Source organism: Daphnia pulicaria, chromosome 3, assembly GCF_021234035.1.
Source record: "Daphnia pulicaria isolate SC F1-1A chromosome 3, SC_F0-13Bv2, whole genome shotgun sequence".
NCBI lineage: Eukaryota > Metazoa > Arthropoda > Branchiopoda > Diplostraca > Daphniidae > Daphnia > Daphnia pulicaria.
In genome coordinates this window covers 7359107-7368218 of record NC_060915.1, presented here as the reverse complement: position 1 = coordinate 7368218, position 9112 = coordinate 7359107, and the positions used below count along the sequence as shown (strand labels likewise).

Sequence of the window (9112 nt, the reverse complement as noted above, 5' to 3'; positions counted from 1 at the left end):
GACGACCGTATACTACAGGCCTACATTACACTGGCAGCGTAGTACCGAGTATTATATAAAGAAAATGTTTGCAACGAGGGCGTGCCGACATGCGATAAAGATATATAAACTCGGCGGCCGCAGTCGAGCTGCCATGAAAGTGCATATATACAGGGCCCGCTTCTCTGTATAGGGCCAAAGCCTAAACGCCCCCCCCCCCCTCCCGTATATATGCTGTACTATACACGTTGACTTGTATCAAGCGGGCCAGAGAAAGTGCTGGTCCAATATTTGCCTACGAGTACCGCCAGCCGCCTGTTACGGACTGATTGAATTGATGAATAAGGGCGGATATAATATTCACATAACGCGCTGACATCAAATTATATACGCAAAGTTTTCTTATACTATACGAGCGCTCGCCACTTGTCATCTTTTCCAGAGAGATATTACGCCATCTATGAGACGACGACTTTGTCCTCTTTGGCGTGCATCCACCGCCGTTGCGTTGCGTAAGAGCAAGTCAAATGGGGCCAAAAGCGATCCGGCGCGGAATGGCTGTTGAACCCTCCGGTATAGTTGATCTGCCGGCCGAGAGATGGTCTGCCGATAGCCGTTTGGAGAACGGAATCCATGGAAACCGAGGGGAAAAAAAACTGCACGCGTGCACGTCTTCACGGATGCACCACTGTGTGCATGTACATACGTAATGGCATAATCGATTGTTATTGAAGTCGTTGTCTTGACAACGGCGATATGTTAAGGCACCGGCACAATAATAATAGATGCGCCGTCCCCGTCATTATTCGTCAAATCGATCGACGTGAATTAGATATGATAATATGATACCGTGTCGCAGACGGACAGGGACAGCCAATATAATGCGAAAGCATACACACACACGCTACCTATGCACAGGGAATAAGTTAAGAAATGTGTATTGTTGTATTTGGGTTCATCCAAATTCTGGCTGCTCTCGGATGCGGTAACTGGCGACACCTAACGTTGGCACGAAGAATGACGCGGCGATCACGAACCGGCCCCGCGTTTTAAACGCCATCTGGTCGCCGGACACGCTTGTACTCCTGATAATTGACGAATCCGTCCTTGTCATTATCGCTGTCCTGAATCATCTTATCAATCATCCCTGTAAATAAGGAACCACACGCAATCGTCATTTCAAATCGTTTGCCATGGCGATTTTATTTTCTAATTTGAAATATTCCCCCAGCTTTGAAAATTAAAGTTAATTCATCTTAGCAAAAAAAAAAGTATGTTGTGATTCAGAATCTATTAGAAGAACCCCTATATTCTTGGTAATTGATGAATCCGTCCTTGTCTGTGTCACTGTCTTCGACCATTTTATCAATCATTTCTGCAAAAATGGGAACCATAAATCGTTAATTTCTGATCCTCATTAAACCGCCGCATTTCATTTATTCAATAATGAATATTAATTTTAATTGCTATTGGATTAAACTATTTAAATGAAAAGAAGAGGAGAAAAAATGAACTGATATTCTTACTTGTAAAATGTTCAATCTGGTCGGCTTTGCTTTGCTGGGCCGCTTTTAATCTGAGCTGCTGTTCGGCGGTGAGGACATTTCCTTCTGGCTGGCGGCCCAAGTCCAAATCAGGATCGTGTGGTACGATGTGAGAAATGGCCGCCATGATTTCAATGCCGTCCAGCAGGTTGTTGTCGTCGTAATCGTGCAACCTTCAAACAGGACTGCCAGTCACGCACGAGAATATCATGTGTTGTCTTTTTTAACAACAACAAACAAAAAACGAGCTTCAACTCAAAGGGGAATTTGATTACATACTTGAAGTAGTGGAATTCGATCTCATCCGTCGTCATCTTGAAGATCTCCTCTTCTGTATAAACGTCTTTTAAATCTTCTTTCAGATGCCTGTTACAACAAATTACGTCATTCACAAACCGTTCTGCACGAGTCAAAAATGAGAAATGGAACGTTAGAGGAGAGGGGGAGGTCGGAAACTTTTCACCGGAATGCCAAGCGAATTGCTTTTGTCTTTGAAGATTTTGTTACAGTTGCCCTAGGTTCTGGCTTTTGTATCAAACTACAAAACAATGCCGGCATCTAAACTAAAATGTGCGGAAAAAACGGACTGGAAGACTGGAAACTTGAATAAACAGGACAAACACATTCGCAAGAAATTCCGGAATTTGACGTAGACGAGTCTTAAGAAAAAATCAAATGGCTATAGGCCTATATAGTTTTTACTCGTGATCGTGGATTAATTTCTTATCCTGGAGAACCGACTGGACCGGACCCGACTCCTGTCGCTGCGGGACGTGATGTTGGTGACTGTTCTTCATGTGCTGATGGGACCCATGGCCGCCTCGAAATTGGCCACTGGCCACGCTGGTCCCGATGCAACTTAAAATCAGGATGATTGTTGTGGTTATTGAAAACATGATTCCGGCTGTATAACACACGGCGCTGATGGCCAATAACGCTCTGGCAACACACAAAATCGCTATAACCGTGTCGTGACTCTGCTCGCGTCTAACTCTCTATGCCGTAACAAGGTCGACACATAAATTGACGAGATAAAGATCTGTTTCTCCTCTGCAGATTAGGCGTCGGGCCTATATATCTCTTTATCAGCGAGACCTATGACGTGATGAGAAGTCTGGTTTGGGTTCCTTTCAATAATAGGTTACCCATTCGACCGAACATTTCGATGCTTTTTCAAAAGCATTATTATGTCATTAATTAACCCCAACTTGTATTCATACAGGCCTATCTACTGAAAAAGTTATTACCGAGTTTCTGATTAAATCTGTTAATACGCGCAAATTTTGTCAGAGATTTTTTTCGAATGACTTCCGGAATTTCTTATTAAAACTGTTGGATGTCATTTGATAATAAGCGATATTTCCGGTATAACCGAGACAGAATGTGAACGGAGATGCAGTTCCACTGAAGTATCTCATTCTTCAAGACATAATACTTCCGGCTCCCTACATAGGCTCGTCTAGGAGGAGGGGGGAGGGGGCTTTCCTTCTCAATCTGTCGTTTTCACGCCAGGATCTTAAGACCCTGAAGTCGATGCTCTCAGGTTTGACGGATTCTATGCAAAGGGCCCTATACAGTGGTGGCGATTAGGTGTAGGCGCAGAGGAGAGAGTAGCCTATAGGATTTCCCTTTTAATGACTTTCGGTGTAGTATAGAGGTGACTGGCCCGGTTATGTAACAGGATTTATTATTATGACGGCCTTCTTTATTAATATACGGGCGCCAACCTTGAAACTAATTTGGGAAGGTAAAAACCTTTAGCTGAAATCGCAGAGGCACCAACAGCAGCAACAGTCTTTGAAATATGCCTTTCGATGAAAGTCCATTATTATCGTCCGACGAAGACAAATAGCTAAATAATAGCTCAAAGTAAATCTATGCTCACAGAGACGATAGCCACATACATAGAGCCAAGTTGATGGAAATGAATCAAAAGGGGGGGACACCGTATATATGGGAGCTCAGCAGGAGTGCCGAATAAAAGGGAGAAAAGGCGATTGATTCGCTATGGGGGGAACGATGATGATGATCATGATGATGAGGTGGCGAACAAGTGCGTCTTTGTCGACACAGATAGAAACATGTCTATATATATATGCCATGCTGTCCGCTACATCGCCCTCCACCCCACCTACCAGTGTGTTACGTCGGAAGGAAGAAGAAGAAAATGATTGTAGCAAAAAGCGGAATGGATAAAAAAGAGCGACAGATGCACAGGCGTGACGTACATATGCCTCTTTGGTGCGGCTAATACGTCCCCCTGTTGTCAATGTCCATATATGCATCGACCATTTGGGGATAGCAATTGAACTGTGTGTATAGTAGGTACATAGCTCCCCCTCATTTTCTATCAACTTCCCCCCACCCGACTCGCTTCCAGCCCTCAGTGTCTTTCTATCCTTCAATGCTGGCCCCGCCTCACCGATCTGCTTTGAGTCCATCCAACAGCCCAGCAGAGGACGCACATCCAGCAGGAGTGCAGCAGGGGAGGGTAAATTTCGATCCTGCTGGAATATATAAGGACGGCGGCTCGGGCGTTTGATCGAGGTGTGCGTATATATAGTCAAGCTATAGTACATAGTCGACAATAGCTCTATCAATAAATAGACTCCACTGCCCAGTCTATTATTATATCGTTGAAAAGCTTGGCATGACGACATGCTCTGTGGGGATCAAGTATGTGTGTGTGTGGAGATACACAGTACACACTTTGCATTGTATCGGCTACCGCAAATGATTTCCTCATCGTCAGCCATAAATAAATAGGACCCTCCTGTATATAACAATTGACGCGTGCATTACTCACATCTTTGAATGCTAATTTGAGTCGAGACGGTGAATGATGAAGGCCTAAATAACACTTGTTTGGTTAAACAGGTCAGTCTCATCTATACAAGTTGTCATTTACATCAATAAAACCTTTCATCTGCTTTTAGTTGATAGGTTTGAACCTGTTGTACAATCGTGTCTAGGCCAATGTCGATTTCCAACTTGATCCAAAGTTTATTATGCAAGTGCCGGCTATTAAACCAATTCGTCGTTTGTCTCATACATTCTCGTAGTGTGGACGCTTTGACTTTTGAACGACGCGGTCTTCCATCTGGGACTACCAGACGCATGTATATGCAATCGTCACGGAGGAAACGTGGACTGTGACGACGTCTCTTTGCGCATTAATTCCGTCCTCTGATTGAATCAGCATCAGGACGAAAGAAAGAGAAAGACAGAACAGCATAGAGAGGGAGAGAGAACGTGGAAAGAACTGGCCGCTGTCGGCGATGAATCCAGCAGTGGACCGAGTACGACCGACGCCCTCGCACATCATTCCGGCGATGACCTAACCAGCACCAGACAGCCATCAGTTCGACAATAGTCTAACAACATTTACCGCACTTGTATAGAAAAAAATATAAAGAAAGAAAATTCACTGCTACGCCTCTTTGTACTCTGCAGGAGATGATGGTGTTTGGGTCAAACGGCGAATAAGGTGGGCGGGAGTTTCAAAAAACAAATAAAACCAGGAAGAAAATATAGAGAGAAAAAAGGGAATTTTCTTTTTATTTAGTCGCATATAAAAAGATTTTGTTTTTCTTTTCTTTTCGTGGAAGAAAAGGGCGAGCCAAGATGGCGAGAAAGAAGGCGTTTCCTTCTTCCACAACCGGAGCTGGTTGCCTTGACGACGCCAACGAAGGCAGAGGCCAGCCAGCGGAGCTCGGCAAAAGGCAGCACTTGATCATATCGTCGAGGGACCTCCTCCAGTATTGATTGATGGCATCTCGGCTATAGAGAGAGATGTTTCCTCCCATATACTATAGCTGCGCTGTGACTCTACTATATACCCTTGTCTTATGTATATGCACTATATAATGGCGAGCGCTATTGAATTTCAAACGTGGGGGTTCCTCTATTTTCTCTTTCGGAGATGCCAGCATCGCCCTGCCGCCCGTTTGTCTCTATAGATGTGACTGCCAACAACAGAATAACAAGGACAGCAGAGCGCCCAGCCCAGATAGCCCGGCCTTGCTGCTGGCTGCTGCTGCAGTGTTCAACTCGCATATTTATTGCGTCTATGCAGGACGCGTTCCTCGGGATTTCGTTTGATGCTTCACGCGCCTCCCTCTCCTTCCCTTACTATAAGGCTAATAGAAAAGTTTACATTTAGTTGCCGTTTCTTTTTGTATATACGAGAAAACGTATTTTTCATCCTATCTCTGTGTGCTATAACTCATCCGAGTTACACCATTTCCACATTGTCTTCTTTTCTTTTCTTTGATACGCAGCATAGCACTATATACTTGCGCCGAAAATGTCTTTGTCGTTTAACACTCCGCCTGTGCGCTGTGTATTCTTCCATTCGTGACAATTCGCTGTCTATTTACGACGTTTGTTTTGCCCTTATACATATATACTTATGCATGAAGCACGTTATACAGTAGCAGCCGGAACTTACCTAATTATATCCCCGCTGTCTAACAAAGAAGTTGATAACGGTTGATAACTTGAAGAAGAAGTAGAACTTGAAAAGAGTTTTAGAAACTTGTTTTTCTTGTACATAACGTTTGGATGACTCGTTCATTAATGAAGAAAAAAAACCCAACGTACGTAATTCGTTTAGATAAAAGAGGCTCAACCCGTTTAATGATGTGAAAGGGGCAAAAGTCCACTGAGGATTTGTATAACAAATCCTGGCCGAATTTCAGAAACTCTAGAAATGTTATTCGATTAGTTTCTTGATTGCTTATATCAGCATCAGCGCAAATTCCCCCCGAAAAAAGATAAAAAAGGTTTCAGGCTTTTTGATATTGTTCCGCGAAAGAGTATACACATCGGATGGTGATATCGACTATACGCGGCGGGCGGGATACAATCTCGAATAAGAAGACACACAGCACTGCTGCATACATAGACCTGTCTATATATTTAGAGCTAGATAGACAGATAAAAGAAATTTAACCGAAAATATCTAAAATCAAAAAGAAAGAAAATGGGGAAAAAAAGAAAAGAAGAAGATGAAGAAGAAAAGAGAGGACGAGATGATGAAAGGGCTTGAGGGAGAGCGAGGGAGAGATGTTGCGCTTCTGGGAGAGAGCGGGAGTTGGGTCGGGATAGAGAAGAGGAGGAGGGATATGTACTGCCGCCGCCGCCGCTCTGAGTTGTCGGGTAATGAAATTACCTTTCTTCCTCCCTTGCATTTCGCAGCAAAACCTCCCCTCAAGTCACTCGTGCCTTCTCCGACAACCACGTTAGCCTTCTCTCTCTCTCTCTCTCTCTCTCTCTCTCGCCTCCAGCTCCTCCATGCCACTCCGATCCGATCCTTCCCGCTCTTGGCGTCTATAGTAGCAGGAACGCTCTCCAGCGCAGACAGCATCCCCCCTCTCCTTCTTCCGCCGTTCGTTCTTATATTCATCCATGTATTTATACCGTATATAGAAGACTTTCTATTTCTTATTCCCCTTCGTCTTGTCCTCCTGCTGTGTATATACTGACTCCTGCCTCAGACGAATAATAATAACCCCAGCTGTATATAGATCGCAAACTTAAAAGGTTATAGATCTCAACTATTTGCTCCGCCCCGTCAAATCAACTTGAATAATATTAGTTGGTTTTTGATTATCATTATGACGTCAAAACATCAATCCTGATACTTTGAGATTTAAAAAAAAGTGGCGCATTTAAAGGGACTGGCGAGGAGCTATTTAACGTCAACGTCACCACATTAGCCCGGAAAATAGGGGGTGAGGGACGAGCATCCAGCCGACATACAAATCGGGGTGGGGAATATAGAGTAGTATTCAAGGAAAAAAGAAATGAATTCATAATAGAACACGGGCGGTATAGGATATGAATGTGTAGTAGGGACTGTGGCGTTGCCATGTGTGTGGGCGTGTCGGCTCTGCCTTGAATAGAGTTACAGAGTAGCGCGCAGGCAGTATATACTATATAGCAACATTGAAAGGAGAAGTGCAGCAGCATAGAGGGGGGCGCGGTCAAAGGTCAGTAATAGCCAACGCTAGTAGTAGTAGTAGTAGATGCGTAATAATAGCCGGGAATTGTGTATACATACATCCACACATTCACGACTATTGCCTATCCGTCCTCCTTATATACTTGGCACGGATGCAGGATCGTAGTAGAAGAGAGAATTCGTGTGTTTAATGTCGGCTTGTGCGCCAGCGCGGAGGCGGCTTTGAATCTCCCGCTGAGTTATCAATGGACGACAAGTCTATTAGCCCCCCCACCACCTGTCACATAAATGTGTCGCTCTGTACAAACGTCGAGACTCGAGAGCGTCTCTGCTGAATATTATTGTCCCGTATTTTTGTTTTAAATTCGGATTCAACACATTTCTGGGACGTCATTTCATTTTCAAGTTGAAACATTTCTAAACGTACGCGCATAGTACACCTTTAGGGATATTATGTCTAGTCCTATATTGCGTTAGGTCTATAATGAAGACGACGCTTGATGCCACACACGGCACACGAGTTGATGTCTATTACGTCGACGTTTTTGTTACATTGTGAGACGCTCTGTGTGTAGTAGATAGTAGTAGAGGTCCTTTGGTAAATTGTGTCTATTTCTCTTTCGTTTGACATTGGCTTTGTCCTCGCTCGTGTGTTTGATGTGTGGCACACAAAGCCGTTTCTTTTTCTTTCTTCTTCTTCTTCTTCTTCTTCTTCTTCTTATTTTTTCTTTATTCTTTCGTGTCGGATCCATCTCGCGCTCCCATTTCTTGTATATTTTCTCTCTCGTCCTCCCGAGTTCTTCTTCTTCTTTTCACTTTCCCATCCTCCTTTCCACTTACCGAGTCTTGATTGCCAAATCGCGCACCGATGGAGCGCACGCCTCCGATGCTCCCGGAGAGTCCCCTCCGCACAAAGGGATCCGCCGCACGGATCCCGTGAATAAAAAAATTGGAAAAAAATGAAAAAAGTGGAAAAAATGAAAATAAAACACTTTTCTTTTCTTTCTATCGTGCTATTACTATATCTATATACTCCCACTCGATTCTTTCTTGACGCTTGACGTTTTTATTTTTCCTTTTTTCTATATCCTATACAGAAATCCTCCAATCCCTCCTCGATCCCCGTTTGTACTGTATACACACTTCCTCCTTCCACATCCACTCCGGGCGGGACATTTGAAAGGGAAAAAGGAAACGAGTTTTGATACATTTTTCTCCCTTCGACGTTTCGTCGTTTCCTCCTCAACCAACGCCTTCCACCCACCTTCTCAGAGAAACCCCCCAACCCCCCTTTCGAATAGAGCTCTTTTTTATTTTTATTTTCTTCTTCCCTTATTTTCTATCCCTTTGACGCTCCGGATTTTCTTATGATGATGCCGGGACTTGAAATACATATATTAAGGGACACACACGAGAGAGCCGAAATGACATTTGATGATGGGGGGAAGGTGGGTAGAGAGGGGGAGACGTTTCTCCCCCTCCCTTCCAGCAAGTGTGGGCGGTGTGACGATCAAAAAAAAGATAGGACGAATGTAGAACATCGGAAATTGATGATGAAGAACTTAAGAAATACGAAGAAATATAAAAGCGCAAGGGTACTTACATAAGAACAGCGGGAGGGCTT

The 9112-nt window shown here is 43.9% G+C and overlaps 1 protein-coding gene across 2 annotated transcripts; it reads right to left on the bottom strand.

The window, feature by feature from the left end:
* Window positions 1-901: 901 nt before the first annotated feature.
* LOC124329522 (multiple coagulation factor deficiency protein 2 homolog) lies at window positions 902-2539 on the bottom strand. 2 transcript variants are annotated; one of them, XM_046788601.1, is made up of 4 exons: window positions 2226-2539; window positions 1803-1889; window positions 1506-1696; window positions 902-1126 (listed from the first exon to the last, which is right to left on the bottom strand). In XM_046788601.1, exons 1-4 carry the CDS (start codon window positions 2417-2419, stop codon window positions 1029-1031), a joined length of 570 nt encoding a protein of 189 aa, XP_046644557.1. In that variant the 5' UTR covers window positions 2420-2539; the 3' UTR covers window positions 902-1028. The 2 variants fall into 2 exon arrangements, with proteins under 2 accessions (XP_046644557.1, XP_046644558.1); XM_046788602.1 differs by lacking the exon at window positions 902-1126 and adding an exon at window positions 1164-1354 and having other exon boundaries at window positions 2226-2538.
* Window positions 2540-9112: the final 6573 nt, after the last annotated feature.

Excerpts from the sequence above, each read along its gene's own strand:
- LOC124329522 (XM_046788601.1), bottom strand. The coding sequence starts at position 2,419 with ATGTTTTCAATAACCACAACAATCATCCTGATTTTAAGTTGCATCGGG. Across the intron at positions 1,697-1,802 it reads ATCGAATTCCACTACTTCAA|GTTGCACGATTACGACGACA; the intron begins GTATGTAATCAA and ends TCCTGTTTGAAG. Across the intron at positions 1,127-1,505 it reads CCAGATTGAACATTTTACAA|GGATGATTGATAAGATGATT; the intron begins GTAAGAATATCA and ends CCTTATTTACAG.